Below are 16,651 nucleotides of genomic sequence, written 5' to 3' on the forward strand. Positions count from 1 at the left end.
TGGGAGAAATAGACAGATCAGTCAGGGACTGAAATAGATAGATAGATGGATCAGTCGGGGACTGGGAGAAACAGACAGATCAGTCAGGGACTGGGAGAAACAGACAGATCAGTCAGGGACTGGGAGAAACAGACAGATCTGTCAGGGACTGGAATAGATAGATGGATCAGTCAGGGACTGGGAGAAACAGACAGATCTGTCAGGGACTGGGAGAAACAGACTGACAGGTCCGTCAGGGACTGGGAGAATGACATAAAGGGAACCCAGGATCCATCTAAACTTCACAGACCATCTAGTTAAAATAAAAGCGTGTGTGTGTGTTTAGGATCGAGGCTACGGAGAGGAAGCACAACGGGGAGTGGGAGGAGGACTGGGCCCCTGGAGAACAAACCAAAACCAAGAGTCCCTCCCCTGCCCGGCACAAAATCAACACCCCACCCCCCGAGTCCAAGAGCTCTGGTAAGGAGAAGGGAACAGTCGCTACCTCTATAGATGAATGAATAGATTCCAACAGGGACCTGTAGAGCAGCAGGACCAGTAAAGGGCCTAGACTTACAGTTGTGTTGAACCTCTCTGCATGCTGTCTGTCTCCTGTCTTCTTCCTCTGTGTGCCGTGCTTTCTGACTTCCTTCACTTCCAGACTATGGAGCCAGCTCTTTTCAGGCTGACGACAATGATGAGGAGGAGGAGGAGGAGGAGGAGGAAGAAGAAGGGAGAGAAGTGAGTGACTGAGTCTCACAGTATACCGACACATCTCAGAGTCAGAGACACGTTTCAATACCACTGACAACATGCTCGATTTCCTTTGACAACCAAAACCTATTGACATTTTCCTATACTGTACATGAACAGTGCTAGCCTGGATGCTAGGCTGTTTCTGCTTTAGCTAGCTTGTCTTGTGTTTCCTAAACTGCCTAGAATCCAAGAGGGTGTTATATTTCTCAATACAACCCCTTGAGCTTTCTTTCTTTCTTTCTTTCTTTCTTTCTTTCTTTCTTTCTTTCTTTCTTTCTTTCTTTCTTTCTTTCTTTCTTTCTTTCTGTTGTGAGCATTGGATTCAGTTGACCAACTATAGTAGATGTTTTTTTTCTAGATTTGCTCAAGTTATTATGTGCCTTGCTAGGATTTGCGTCTGTCTGGGTATCAGAGTGACACTGGTTGATGTTGTTTTTCCTCTGTAGCTTTTGGATGGTTTTATCACTATGAAGGGAAGCTGCCCACACTCCGCAAGGTATTCTGTACGGTCGCAGTTTGGTGTGCTGTGAGTGTGTTCTCTCGAAGCTAACACATATGCAGTGCCTTCAGAAAGTATTCATACTCCTTGACTTACTCCACATCTGGCTGGTGCAGGAGGTAGGAGTAATGATCTGGCGGGTGTAGGAGGTAGGTGTAATGATCTGCCTGGTGTGGGAGGTAGGAGTAATGATCTGGCTGGTGTAGGAGGTAGGCATAATGATTTGACTGGTGCAGGAGGTAGGAGTAATGATCTGACTGGTGCAGGAGGTAGGAGTAATGATCTGACTGGTGTAGGAGGTATGAGTAATGATCTGACTGGTGTAGGAGGTATGAGTAATGATCTGGCTGGTGGAGGAGGTATGAGTAATGATCTGACTGGTGTAGGAGGTAGGAGTAATGATCTGGCTGGTGCAGGAGGTAGGAGTAATGATCTGACTGGTGCAGGAGGTATGAGTAATGATCTGACTGGTGTAGGAGGTATGAGTAATGATCTGACTGGTGTAGGAGGTATGAGTAATGATCTGACTGGTGTAGGAGTATTGATCAATAAACCTTTGCAGGAGGTAGGAGTAATGATCTGACTGGTGTAGGAGTGTTGATCAGTAAACCTTTGCAGGAGGTAGGAGTAATGATCTGACTGGTGTAGGAGGTATGAGTAATGATCTGACTGGTGTAGGAGGTATGAGTAATGATCTGACTGGTGGAGGAGGTATGAGTAATGATCTGACTGGTGCAGGAGGTAGGAGTAATGATCTGACTGGTGTAGGAGGTATGAGTAATGATCTGACTGGTGTAGGAGGTATGAGTAATGATCTGACTGGTGTAGGAGGTAGGAGTAATGATCTGGCTGGTGCAGGAGGTAGGAGTAATGATCTGGCTGGTGCAGGAGGTAGGAGTAATGATCTGACTGGTGCAGGAGGTATGAGTAATGATCTGACTGGTGTAGGAGGTATGAGTAATGATCTGACTGGTGTAGGAGGTATGAGTAATGATCTGACTGGTGTAGGAGGTATGAGTAATGATCTGACTGGTGTAGGAGGTATGAGTAATGATCTGACTGGTGTAGGAGGTATGAGTAATGATCTGACTGGTGTAGGAGGTATGAGTAATGATCTGACTGGTGTAGGAGGTATGAGTAATGATCTGACTGGTGTAGGAGGTATGAGTAATGATCTGACTGGTGTAGGAGGTATGAGTAATGATCTGACTGGTGTAGGAGGTATGAGTAATGATCTGACTGGTGTAGGAGGTATGAGTAATGATCTGACTGGTGTAGGAGTATTGATCAGTAAACCTTTGCAGGAGGTATGAGTAATGATCTGACTGGTGTAGGAGGTATGAGTAATGATCTGACTGGTGTAGGAGGTAGGAGTAATGATCTGACTGGTGTAGGAGGTATGAGTAATGATCTGACTGGTGTAGGAGGTATGAGTAATGATCTGACTGGTGTAGGAGGTATGAGTAATGATCTGACTGGTGTAGGAGGTATGAGTAATGATCTGACTGGTGTAGGAGGTATGAGTAATGATCTGACTGGTGTAGGAGGTATGAGTAATGATCTGACTGGTGTAGGAGGTATGAGTAATGATCTGACTGGTGTAGGAGGTATGAGTAATGATCTGACTGGTGTAGGAGGTATGAGTAATGATCTGACTGGTGTAGGAGTATTGATCAATAAACCCACCCAGCCTTCTTCCTCCCAGCCCCCTACCTCTCCCTCCACTTTCCCCCAGACTCAACCCCGCCATCCCCAACTTCTCCCCCCCCTCATCCGCAAGCCTCCTCCCTCGGCTTCTACAGCGGCCTCCAGAGGAAGTCAGCTCCGTCCTCCTCCTTCCAAGTACCCTCCCTACTCCTCCTCCCACTACCCTCGTCCCTCACAGTCCTACATGCCCCCCTCCTCCCCCCGGCCCACCCCTCAACCTCCCCCTCCTCCCCCCCCACCTCCCCCACCCCTTCCACCCCCTCCGCCCCCACCCCACCAGCACCCTGAGGAGAGGCTGGGGGGAGGGTCCTATGGATGGTACCACCACCATCACCCCTCCAGTCATCCAGAGACAAGGAGCGAGTGGAAACGGGGTGGGTAGCCTCCCTGGGGTGTCTATGGTCTGGTCTGAAAACAGCGCCTAGCCCTTGCCTTCCACCGAAACCTTTTAGCTGAGTTGATGGGAGCAGACAACAATTCGCAATGACTGAATGGTGTGAAGAAGACATCTCTTTCCTCTCCATTGAAATGAAATGCTGTTTTTTATTCAGTTTGTCAAGTCTCTGTGTGATTTGTAAGGTTGTTATAGTATTTGACAGCAGTGGGTGTAGAATCGCATGGCGTGTTGTGGTGTGATATGCAGTAAGTAGTGGGTGTTGTTTGTGTGTGAAGACATTATATTGTCAATGGAGGCGAAAGAGGCTGTAAGTCAAGACTGAATAGCTCCTTTTGAAGTGCACAATATCTCCTGTCTTGATGTGTTCCACTTCAAACACCCCTGTGTGTGTGTGTGTGTGTGTGTGTGTGTGTGTGTGTGTGTGTGTGTGTGTGTGTGTGTGTGTAACATTCATATTCCCATAGTGTTTTGCAAAAGTAATTTGGGGATGAATACACAGTACTCTTTCCCTGGTTCAGGAGATGAGAAACACTTCCCACGTCAGTGGTGTATCCAATTCAAGCAATCCCCTGGTAAGTCTGATATTTGAGAGTGTTCATTACGCCTGCCTAGAAGGAGGTACTTGTGTGATGTGAACAAATGTTGAGACAAGCTGGAGATATGTTGACATTGAAACCACACAACTTTCTTCACAGTTCTAGAACATCCCCAGGGCTCTGACCTTACAGGGTTAAACATAGATATACATAGGGTTAAATCACAGGGTTAAAGCTCTGATGTCACTGGTGTCATCATGAGCTGTTTGTTCTGGGATTCAGCAGTAGAATCCTGCTTCTCACTGTAGACCACTGTAACCCCATTGCTTGCTGTCATATTTGCTGCTGAATGGATGTTCCCAATAACAAATAGCTCCTAGCCCGCCCAACCAGAGGTGTCAGATGGCCTCTGCCATGTCTAAACCAGTCATGTTACCCCAGAGCCAGTCCCATCGACCTACCCCATGCCAAGAAAAACATGCTCCTAACCCCCCTCTTTAGCTCTCCCTAAAAACCCTCAATCCCTTTGTGGACGCTTGCTATGTTCTCCTGTCACTGTCCCTAGTCGGGGTGCTAGTTGGTTGTCACTGTCCCTAGTCGGGGTGCTAGTTGGTTGTCACTGTCCCTAGCCGGGGTGCTAGTTGGTTGTCACTGTCCCTAGTCGGGGTGCTAGTTGGTTGTCACTGTCCCTAGTCGGGGTGCTAGTTGGTTGTCACTGTCCCTAGCCGGGGTGCTAGTTGGTTGTCACTGTCCCTAGTCGGGGTGCTAGTTGGTTGTCACTGTCCCTAGTCGGGGTGCTAGTTGGTTGTCACTGTCCCTAGCCGGGGTGCTAGTTGGTTGTCACTGTCCCTAGTCGGGGTGCTAGTTTGTTGTCACTGTCCCTAGCCGGGGTGCTAGTTTGTTGTCACTGTCCCTAGCCGGGGTGCTAGTTGGTTGTCACTGTCCCTAGCTGGGGTGCTAGTTGGTTGTCACTGTCCCTAGCTGGGGTGCTAGATGGTTGTCACTGTCCCTAGTCGGGGGGTGCTAGTTGGTTGTCACTGTCCCTAGCCGGGGTGCTAGTTGGTTGTCACTGTCCCTAGTCAGGGTGCTAGTTGGTTGTCACTATCCCTAGTCGGGGTGCTTGTTTGTTCAAGATGTTTTTCTGGTTTCTCTGCTGTACAAGACAAGGATGGTTAGTGTACAGCGTATTTAAGATACTGTTTGAAGAGGTCTTGTTTCGATCATTTTCACAATTGTACAATATTATTCCAGTCTCACAGTGTGGAAATATATATAAAACACAGGAATATCACGTTTTTGATTGTAACTCCCCTGAATGTGGTATGACTATAGGACAAAGACAATGTATTCGAAAGAGCTTCTGAAGTTGCATAATTGTAAGTTTGTTAATGGGAAAATATAGCTGTTTTTTCCCATTCCTGAAAGGTTTCTGTTTTGGAGATAATAGCGAGGCTACGCTAATGTCCCTTCCTCTCTTCCTGTCACCCTGTTTGATTGCATGACTATGGAGATAGCACTCTGCTCCCGCTGGTCATTTACCATATGTCAGCACCACAGGAGGTTGGTGGCACCTTAATTGGGGAGGACAGGCTCGTGGTAATGGCTGGAATGATATCAAATACATCACACACATGGTTTCCATTGATGCCATTCCATTTACTCTGTTCCAGCCATTGCTATGAGCCGTCCTCCCCTCAGCAGCTTCCACTGGTCACCACCGTCCAGAAAAACCAAGGGAGGATCGAGTCTTCATATATTATCCATGTTGTCAAGGGTGAATCCACAGAGACTATTATAGTCTTTGCAGTTTATCAACAGAACTTGTCAGTAAACAAGTACTTAACCCTAAGATGCAGAGAGGGAGAGAGAAAAAGAAAAATCTTAGTGTCTCTTCTGAATGACATCTGGTTCCTGTGCTACAGCCGCCGGAGATGCTGAAACAGATGGTGACGTATAACACCTCCTTTAGGTCCAACAACAAGAGACAAGTAATCCATACCCATCACCACCTTCCCCTCTGACTCTCTTCTCCTTTGACTCTCCTCTCCTCTGCTCTCCTCTGCTCTGAGTGGTTGTTAGTAGTTTAGTGGCTGTTTCCCCTTCCTCTTTCCTAACTAAATCAATCCCTCTTTCTTCATCGGAGTGATGCGTGTAGTGACTGCCTCCTTTACTTCTCTGGTTCTCAATCTGTCCTCTTTGTTTGATGCACTAGTTCCTTTTAGTCGCACGTTCGATAACTCAACTAATGACTGTGGAGTGCACATGTATTGGGCATTCTTTTGTCTCTGTGTCGATATGCGGATGGTGTGGATGTTGAATGGTGTACATTATGTGGGTGTACGTCTTCTTTTAGTGTCCAGGTTGATCTCATGTTATCTGACAGTGCATTGTCCTGCTGTCAAGGCCTTTTTAGTATTTGATACAAAATGAGATTGGGAACACAAAAAAACACTCTCTGCTCTATGAAGAAAGAGCTCCATGTTTTTACACAACCCTACAGATCATGATTATTGTTAAAACCAACTTTGATTTTACAGTCCTTGTTCTTAAATTCATTCCCTACACTTCCAGATCTGTCATAACAAACTCTGTGGAAATCTCAATTGGTACTCTGCTATTCCCTATATTCTGCACTATACTGTATCTGGTGGAAAGTGGTGCACTATAGGCAATTTGTGATGCAGCCTCGTACCTCAGAGGGCCTTTTGTTCTTGTGATGCTTTCAAAAATCTGTTGATGTGTCCATGAGCAAGGAACTTAACTCTAATTGTTCCAGGGTTGCCGTCAATAATGGCTGTTCCCAGGCTCTGACCCCGCTCTCTAAGGGTTCTCAAGAGTGGTGGGATATGCAAGAAAACGATTTACCAATTCGCACTTGTACATGTGTGAAATAGGACAAATGTAAGCACCCATTGAATTATTATCGTGTTATGATTATATTCAAAATACGTCAATGTCATTGCAATGAATAGGCTTGTACTCAGCATGTCATCTTACTCAGTCAGATTCAATCAACGTTCATTCAGAAAGCAATGCTTTTATAGAGACGCTTTTTATTCCTCCTTTGTCCATGAATGCAGAATGACGAGCTGTGGCCCTCAGATTTTGATGGTCACAGATGACGGTGTGTGTGCTTTTGTGTGTGTATGTGTGTGTGTGTGTGTCAATGAGGCCTGTCCTAGAGGAGAAAGATGACCTTTAGATGTCACACTGTGAATGTGATATGTGAGACACGTGAAAGGCAGATTGAACAAGCCTGTTTTGTTTTTTATTTTCAACTCCTTTTGAGATGTTTTGAAGTGAAAATTAGAAATGCAGTCGCTATCTCACTTTTTCAAACAACAGTGATTGAACAGTGGAGGAAACAGAAAAACGGATTTTCAGTAACAATGGAAATTTGCTTCAAAAATCAATGTTTTATACAGTACCTTGCAAAAGCATTCACCCCCTTGGTGTTTTTCCTATTTTGTTTCATTACAACCTGTAATTAAATAGATTCTTATTTGGATTCAATGTAATGGACATACACAAAATAGTCCAAACTGGTGAAGTGAAATGAAAAAAATAACTTGTTTTAAAAAATGCAAAAAAATAAAAAAGACGTTCGTGCTTATGTATTCACCCCTTTGCTATGAAGCCCCTACATAAGATCTGGTGCAACCAGACCTTCAGAAGTCACATAATTACTTAAGTAAAGTCCACCTGTGTGCAATCTAAGTGTCACATGATCTCAATATATATACACCTGTTCTGAAAGGCCCCAGTGTCTGCAACACCACTAAGCAAGGGGCACCACCAAGCAAGTGGCACTATGAAGACCAAGGAGCTCTCCAAACAGGTCAGGGACAAAGTTGTGGAGAAGTACAGATCAAGGTTGGGTTATAAAAAAATATCCAAAACTTTGAACATCCCACGGAGCACCATTAAATCCATTATTTAAAAAAGGAAATAATATGGCACCACAACAAACCTGCCAAGAGAGGGCCGCCCACCAAAACTCACAGACCAGGCAAGGAGTGCATTAATCAGAGATACAACAAGGAGACCAAAGATAACACTGAAGGAGCTGCAAAGCTCCACAGCGGAGATTGGAGTATCTGTCCATAGCACCACTTTAAGCCGTGCACTCCACAGAGTTGTGCTTTACGGAAGAGTGGCCCAAAAAAAGCCATTGCTTAAAGAAAAAAATGAGCGAACACACTTGATGTTCGCCAAAAGGCATGTGGGAGACTCCCCAAAAGAAGGTACTCTGGTCAGATGAGGCTAAAATTGAGATTTTTGGCCATCAAGGAAAATGCTATGTCAGGTGCAAACCCAAAACATTTCATCACCCCGAGAACACCATCCCCGCAGTGAAGCATGGTGGTGGCAGCATCATGTTGTGGGGATGTTTTTCATTGGCAGGGACTGGGAAACTGGTCAGAATTGAAGGAATGATGGATGGCGCTAAATACAGGGAAATGCTTGAGGGAAACCTGTTTCAGTCTTCCAGAGATTTGAGACAGGGACGAAGGTTCACCTTCCAGCAGGACAATAACCGTAAGCATACTGCTAAAGCAACACTTGAGTGGTTTAAGGAGAAACATTTAAATGTATTGGAATGGCCTAGGCAAAGCCCAGACCTCAATCCAATTGAGAATCTGTGGTATGACTTAAAGATTGCTGTACACCAGCAGAACCCATCCAACTTGAAGGAGCTGGAGCAGTTTTGCCTTGAAGAATGGGCAAAAATCCCAGTGGTTAGATGTGCCAAGCTTTTAGAGACATACCCCAAGAGACTTGGAGCTGTAATTGCTGCCAAAGGTGGGTCTACAAAGTATTGACTTTGGGGGGGGTGAATAGTTATGCACAATCAAGTTTTATGTTTTTTTTGTGTCTTATTTCTTGTTTGTTTCACAATAAAAAATATTTAGCATCTTCAAAGTGTTGAATGCTCCCCGTAGCCAGGCCAGTGCGGCAAGTTGTGTATATCCAATGATACAACCCCCCCCCCCCCCCCCCCCCCCCCCCAAAATCCATTTTAATTCCAGGTTGTAAGGCAACAAAATTGGAAAAATGCCAAGGGGGTGAATACTTTCACAAGCCACTGTAGTTACAACCATTGCATTGAAACGCTGAAATGTGTTGGTTTTAGCAATAAAACATTGGTTTTTGAAGCAACAATTTTATTTAAAGAGAATATATGAATATATAGTGAATGAATATATATATATGAATATATAGTTAGCTGATATTCATACAGACGTTCTTATCGCTACAGTCGCATAGACCTTTATTTTACAAAGCTCGAGATGGAAAGATATGGAAAATGGATCCACAAGCTTGGTTTTTATCATATTATTAAATTAATCAATTTAAAGTACATTTAAAGACATAGAAGTGGTTGTCAAAAGAAATCTAGCTCTTCAACACTCAGCACACTCATTCTCTGCTAGGGCCGGATTACATGCAAAAGTCATTTAAATACATAATGATAAATGGTACGCTACATTGATCTGGTTTGTGTTGAACCTATGAAGAAGTTTTACAATGTTGTAAACTAATAAAAGAAAGAATTGCCTTTTCAGTTTACATCACAGATTGTGTAAAATGTCAGAATTATTCAAATCCTTTGTATGGACTAGAGCAATAAATCAGTTGAGACCAGGGTGATATAAGGCTATATTGCAGGCCTATTGCTCAACCATGTATCCTATTGGTGCCATACCTCAATGCAGAAATCACACGGTGAACTATCTAATCCAGAGGCTCTTAAGCTTTTACAGCTCGAGACCCAAATGAAAAATGTACTGTCCTCGAACAACCCAAAATTAATAGAAACAGTGTGTGATTATCAATGTTTACTCATAACTCGGGACCCACCTCTCACATCCTCAGGGCCAACTTTGTGTCCGAAAGAAACCCTGGTCTAATCATATGTTGTTTGTGTTTCAGAAATATGTGGAAGACTTTGATCCCCTCTCCATGGTACTGTATGCCTGAGCTGAGCCTGTATATATATGCCAGACTATTAGACATATAGGATCATGTCATGTATACAGGTGTAGAACCAACCATATGCAAATACATCTCTTTGAAGAAGTAGATCATTCATATCCCACTGGGCACAGACGTCAATTCAACGTCTATTCCACGTTGGTTCAACGTCATTTCATTGTTGGAATCAACATTGATTCAACCAGCGTGTGCCCAGTGGGATGCCAATAATATCGTTACCAAGAGATCAAACAGAAGACGTGCCTTTGAAGATCTGTGAATCATGTCTTTGACTATAAAGCTGTGTGCATATGTCAGTCTCCATCCAATGTGAGCCATGCCTTCTAGGTAACCATAGATCCTCATTGAGTCACTGTTACAGCCAGTCTGTGTTATAGCCTTCCGGGGGAACCCTCAGTGGAACATCTCTTTTGTTCTCATCTTTCTTTGAAAAAGTAAATGCAACCTCAGGGAAGCAGTTTTCTACATCTAAAGCCATATATCATGAAGATATAATGTATAGATTGTACCATCTATACAATCTTAGAAAAAAAGGTGCTACAGTATATAGAACCTAAAAGGGTTCTTTGGCTGTCCCCATAGGATAACATTTTCAATAAGGAGGGTTCTATGGGCACTGCCGAAGAATCCTTTTGGAACCCCTTTTTATCTAAGAGTGTACATGTCTATTCACTGTGATCCAGTGTTGTGATGTAACCACCACGCTCTCTGGCTGTGTTAACAGTTCTCCTCGGAGCAGATAGCCGGACGAGACGTGAGACAGCTGAGAATCAAAAAGGTAATCAGAACCCGCCTCAGGATGAACTGTCCAGGTATGACTATACTTCCCAGGTTGCTAAGCTTTTCATGAAGGAAAGAAGGATCCAAACACATTTTACTTCGGGGCTAATTTGGAGCTAATCTTGCCCTGCAGAACCATTCCTTTATTGCCTCATACAGACGTTCAGGAGGATGATGACAATGCATCTAAATCTTTAAATTGTATGTAATTAATGGATGACATGTAATTGCAATGTCTACCAGCATGTTAAATGTGCAACCAGAGGGAAAAAAATCCAGACCACCTTTACTCCACACACAGAGACGTGTACAAAGCTCTCCCTCGCCCTCCATTTGGCAAATCTGACAATAATTCTATCCTCCTGATTCCTGCTTACAAGCAAAACCTAAAGCAGGAAGCACCCGTGACTCGCTCAATAAGGAAGTGGTCAGATGGTCAATACACTTTTTCCCCTATTTTTTTTCTTCTTAAAACTGCATTGTTGGTTAAGGGCTTATAAGTAAGCATTTCACTTTAAGGTCTGTTGTATTCAGCGCATGTGGCAAATACAATTTGATTTGATTTGATCTCTCTTACCTTAGGTTGGACCACTTGATCTGGCTGTGGAGGGGGGTGTAGACTCCCCTCTGGGAAAGCTAGTGGTATCTGCCATTTATGATGGAAGCTCAGTAGACAAACATGGTGAGTCCATAAATGTCATAACGAAGTCCATAAGAAAGCAACCCCATGTGTATATGTTAAAGCATTCTATTCAAAATGCAACACATCAATACTACTTTTAGATATTCTTTGTTGTTGGTGTACATAGACAAATTAGTTTGTGTTTCAACACTTGATTGATTTTGGCTTCATATAAAGAACCTGACAAACAAGAATCTCTTTCCTTACGCTCTGTTGTTAACAATAAAGTTGGAATGTTGTTTTGTGTATGATTTCAGAATAGCAATGAGAAAAGGTTTATTATACCCAATCTTTCAGTCTGGTATTCATCAGGCTGACTCATTTCATATCCTCCTCTATAGTAGAAACTAATCCCAGGCTATTGAGTGGGAACTGGTTCCAAAGCAAAAATTCAATCTACATAGTCAGCACTAAGGTTGTGGTTTGTAAAAAAAAAAATGCAGACAGCAATTAATTAGTTTATTGTCCTGGCTGTGTGTGTGTGTGTGTGTGTGTGTGCCTCCCCAGGTGGGATAGTACCAGGAGATGAGGTGATGGCTGTGAATGGGAAGGTCCTGACTGACTCCTCACTGACAGAAGGAGAGAACTCTCTAAACTTGGCCTGGAACAGTGGAGGGGTACTGTCTCTTTTACAGCAACTCTGACAGCAATATCTAAGATCAGAAATACTGTCGGGTATTTCTCACAGCCTAATCGATGAGTTAGGCAGCTTACGCTCATGACTATTCTCAATAAACAGACATGTATCATATTGATGCTGTATTGTTTGGTACTACCCTGATCATTTGTACTGAAGGTCATTTGTTGCTGTACATGAGTTTTATTGATATGGTTATAAAGGCCAGCCGTAATCAAAACGTTCACACTCAGACCAGTTTGTTTTATAGTAAAGAGAGGAGAGGGGAGGTGTGGGGCGGAGGAGAGAGGAGGGGTGGACTCAATTTTACCAATAGGTCCTTTGTGAAATTTTGAAACCATAGAAATACTGTATGGAAGAGGGATAGACATGTCACAGTTTTAGGAAGATGTTATGAGCCAAACGTGATAGATTTTTCATTTCTTTATATGTCTGTGTGTCTTTAGGATTGGTTTGAGCTGGTGATAGCAGTGTCACCTCCAAAAGAATACGAAGATGAGGTGTAAGTACATTTGCCATCAACTCAACATATTGTATAATCTCTCCATCAACTCAACATGTAGTACAATCTCTCCATCAACTACACATATAGTACAATCTATGTGCCACGATCGTCGTAGTGAGGAGACCAAAGCGCAGCGTGATGTGAATACATCCTTTTAATGATAGATGAAAACAAACACGAAGTACACTAAACAAACAAACTATCAAAACGAACGTGACCGCTATAAATACTGAGTGCAAACATACAACATCACATAGACAATAACCCACGAAATACCCAAAGAAGATGGCAGCCTAAATATGGTTCCCAATCAGAGACGACGACATAAGGCTGGTGCCATGTACGCAGGCCCAAGGAGACGCACTGGAGACGAGATGCGTAGAGCCGGCTTCATGGCACCTGGCTCGATGCCCACTCTAGCCCAGCCGATACAAGGAGCTGGAATGTACCGCACCGGGCTATGCACACGCACTGGGGACACGCTCCACCGCATAACACGGTGCCTGCCCGGTCCTTCGCCACACTCCCCCGTGTGCCTCCCCCAACAAATTTTTGGGGCTGCCTCTCGGACTTCCAGCCGCGCTGCCGTGCTGCCTCCTCATTACCGGCGCCTCTCTGCTTTCGCTGCCTCCAGCTCTGCTTTAGGACGGCGATATTCCCCTGGCTGAGTCCAGGGTCCTTTGCTGTCCAGAATCTCTCCAGGTATCGCTGCCTCTCCTGCTGCTGCTGCCTGTTACCACGCTGCTTGGTCCTTTCTTGGTGGGTGGTTCTGTAAGGGCTGTCTTGGGTGGAAGAAGGAAAGGACCAAAGCGCAGCGTGGTTAGTGTTCATCTTTTTAATAAGAAACTGAACACTTCAAAAATAAAAAACATCAAAGTGACAACCGAAACAGTTCTATCTGATGCAGACACACAAAGACTGAAAATAACCACCCACAAAACACAAAGGAAAACAGGCTACCTAAATATGGTTCTCAATCAGGGACATCGATAGACAGCTGCCTCTGATTGAGAACCATATCAGGCCAAACACAGAAATAGAAAATATAGAAAAACTAACATAGACTGCCCACCCCAGTTCACGCCCTGACCATACTAAATAAAGACAAAACAAAAGGAATAAAGGTCAGAACGTGACATTATAGTGGTGGTCCCCAAGCTGTCCCAACTGTTCTGGTGCTGTGACCCACCAAATGCTTTTTTGGAATGTTCCCATGTACCAACCAAATTACGAACTATCTAGCTGAAAGAAATCTTTCTGATCACAATTCATGGCTCAAATAGAATCCAATGGAATCCACCAGTGGATTCAATCAGTTCATTTTGGAGAACACAGACCCATAGGGTTTCTCCACACATCTGCATGTGGCGTTATTTCTAACTTGCTCCTACTTGTGACTAAAGACATGTTTTACGGCTCCTCGACGGATGACATCCAAGTAATTCACCTGTTTCTGTCTTTCTGTAGGACGTTCTTCTGAGTCACTTCATCACCCAGCCTGCCAAACAAGCCATATCCACCAACCACCCGTCTCATTATCTCTGACATACTTCTATCGTCACAATCAAATCCCTGCATCAAACTGTTTCAAATGCAACGCTGATCATTACTGAAAACAAGTCTGTTCAACCAGAACCACACTGTGATGTGCCACCTGTAAACTGTCTATGAACTTCATCCTCTGTTGAGTTTCATTTAGATCCCAGTACAGATACTTCTGATACTTCTGATATATATAATAATATGAATCTGGGGTACATAATCCCCAGAGCCATATATGTAGAGAGTTGAGACATTGAGGTTACTGCATTATTATGCATTTACATGACACTACAAAATTCTATGGCAGCCATGTTAAATATGGGCAATATTTAAACGATGCTGTGTAACTGAATATCTACAATTAGAGCATTATTTCAACATTATAAAATGTGGCCCAACTCTCTAAATACATGGCCCTGGTTACCCCCCTTCTTCTCATATTAGTACACCACAGCAAAGGAAGTGTATCTTATTGAGTTTTGAGTTAATCCAGTGGTGAAAACCTCCGAAGAGCCCGAGTGTCAACAGGCCTGTATTGTTCTTTCCCAAGTGGAGCTGGCAATGCTGAAAGTCTAATTAAATTCTTAGTGCATCTCAAAGAGCTTCTAGTATGCCATAGATCAAAGCATGAGCTGCCAAACACCCAAACATGTTCGTAGAGACTAATGGCGAGTAAACTGTAGGCTTATAGAAAATAAATACAGAGGCACACACTACATATATACGCACCCAGTCATTTATTGTGTTAACCACCAATGTTTCGGCATCACAATGCCCGCGATTTACCCAGTAAATGACTTCAAGCTTATACTGTGTATATATGCAGTTATTTTATTTTTATAGTCTTCTAGTATGCCATAACAAGCCCTTGGCTCTCGTTGAAATAACACCCCTAAGTCCCCAATTAAAGGTGTTTGATATTATCATTCCGTTACAATGGGTAATCAGAAGCAGACCCCGAGACCCAGCAGGTAGGCAGGCACACTGTGATGTAATCAATGTCCCTCCTCTGAAATCAACGCTCTCAGAATCAATAAAGGTATTTGTTGACTTTGACTGATGAGATTTTCTTGACTTAGACGATTCAGACAGTTTATAATGCTAGAATTCTAATGCATTAGTTAGTTTAATTTCTCTCTCATTGCATTCATTAAAATATTGTAGTGGATATCTTAAATCTCACTCATTATGCACTCCTGTGAAATTATTAACGTCCACAGGGGGCAGTCGTGATCCACTCCTGGTCTGATTTTACAGTACTTGGCAAGGTCTCCCTTAATGGTTTGGTAATTCATTTGGCCACTTGTCGTGTCATACTTACACTGCGGGAACACATAAAATATTCATCTTAATTATTGTAGCCTGTGTAAAATCGGTTGTTCATTTATCAATTGCATGTGTCTACAAATGAAGTAGTTCAATTAGGAGTGCATGCCTAGAGCTATAATACACAAGGCAATGATGTAATAGCAATGCTCACTGCTCAGGCAATGACGTTCAGTTCATTTTCAAATGTGGTGGAATACGTGACTGTCTATAGAATATTGTGTGTGAATGTATTGGATCGACCGGTTTGTGTACAGTAGTCGAAGGCTCATGCTCAAGACAAAGGTGGCCCAGAAATTGTGTCTCTCGTTCCCTCCTCCACGGTAACCGGTTTCAGTACCATGGCCAGCTCCTGGTAAAGGAACAGAACCCCAGATGGTCACAGAATCCATCCATCATTTCTGACAGTTAACCAATTGTCTTTTGTTTGAGGAGGACGTGATGGACTCTAGCTTTGTTTAAAAACAAATAGGGAAAAACTCTGGTCTCTGCAGATGTGATTTCTTGTTTGTTTCTTTCAGTGTTTTTTGTTATTGTTATTTTTTGGAAACTCATTCAGGACAAGAGGAGAAGGTAAGAAGATGCACAACATCTGCATTTTTTTTGTCCGTTTGTAAAATAACTCCCGTAGCCTACTTTTGAATGAAAATCATCTGTCTAGAGGGGCTTTTTGTTGCGCTCGGTGACTGAAGACATGTTGAAAATTACAGTGGAGTCAAGTCCAGTTGCTCTTGGAACGTTATGATCTCACGACACAAACCGGTAGGTGTTTTGGATCTGTGGGCGACGGCTCAGCTGTTGAATGAGTTGGTCGAAACAGTTACGGTGCATTCAGGAAGTATTCATACCCCTTGATTTATATTCCACGTTTGGTTGTATTACAGCCTGAATTCAAAATGGATTAAATCGATTTTCTCTCACCCATCTACACACAATACCCTACAATGACAAAATGAAAACGTGTTTTTAGAAATGTTTGGAAATTTATTGAAAATTAAATACAGAAATGTCTTATTTACAACAGTTTTCACACCCCTGAGTCAAAACTTTGTAGAAGCACATTTGGCAGAGATTACAGCTATAGGTCTTTCCACACCTGGATTGTGCAACATTTGCCCACTATTCTTCGCTCAATTATTCAAGCTCTGTCAATCTGGCTGTTAATAATTGCCAGACAACCATTTTCTGGTGTTGCCATGGATTTTCAAGAAGATTTAAGTCAAAATTCTAACTCGGCTACTCAGGAACATTCACTGTCTTCTTGGTACAGTAAGCAACTCCAGTAGATTTGGCCTTGTGTGTTAGGCT

General features: G+C 43.3%; 2 protein-coding genes across 9 annotated transcripts in view; both read left to right on the forward strand.

The window, feature by feature from the left end:
- The window catches only part of LOC110521300 (harmonin), a 31,686-nt gene extending 16,613 nt beyond the window's left edge, over positions 1-15,073 (forward strand). Inside the window, exons 13-20 of the mRNA XM_021598768.2 lie at positions 326-459; positions 641-720; positions 9,809-9,841; positions 10,596-10,649; positions 11,234-11,333; positions 11,841-11,950; positions 12,417-12,472; positions 13,943-15,073. Coding sequence (XP_021454443.2) covers positions 326-459; positions 641-720; positions 9,809-9,841; positions 10,596-10,649; positions 11,234-11,333; positions 11,841-11,950; positions 12,417-12,472; positions 13,943-13,955 — 580 coding nt within the window. The 3' untranslated portion in view covers positions 13,956-15,073. The remainder of the gene's footprint in view (positions 1-325; positions 460-640; positions 721-9,808; positions 9,842-10,595; positions 10,650-11,233; positions 11,334-11,840; positions 11,951-12,416; positions 12,473-13,942) is intronic.
- On the forward strand, positions 729-7,469 carry LOC118945815 (mucin-19-like). 8 transcript variants are annotated; one of them, XM_036969324.1, is made up of 3 exons: positions 729-1,788; positions 1,845-2,485; positions 2,542-7,469. In XM_036969324.1, the coding sequence occupies exons 2-3, from the start codon at positions 1,888-1,890 to the stop codon at positions 3,321-3,323; spliced, it is 1,380 nt and encodes a 459-aa protein (XP_036825219.1). In that variant the 5' UTR covers positions 729-1,788; positions 1,845-1,887; the 3' UTR covers positions 3,324-7,469. The 8 variants fall into 8 exon arrangements, 7 of the variants coding, with proteins under 7 accessions (XP_036825219.1, XP_036825215.1, XP_036825216.1 ...); XM_036969320.1 differs by having other exon boundaries at positions 729-1,743; positions 1,856-2,485; XM_036969321.1 differs by having other exon boundaries at positions 729-1,743; positions 1,856-2,485; positions 2,602-7,469.
- Positions 15,074-16,651: the final 1,578 nt, after the last annotated feature.

This window comes from Oncorhynchus mykiss, chromosome 30, assembly GCF_013265735.2.
Source record: "Oncorhynchus mykiss isolate Arlee chromosome 30, USDA_OmykA_1.1, whole genome shotgun sequence".
Taxonomy (NCBI): domain Eukaryota; kingdom Metazoa; phylum Chordata; class Actinopteri; order Salmoniformes; family Salmonidae; genus Oncorhynchus; species Oncorhynchus mykiss.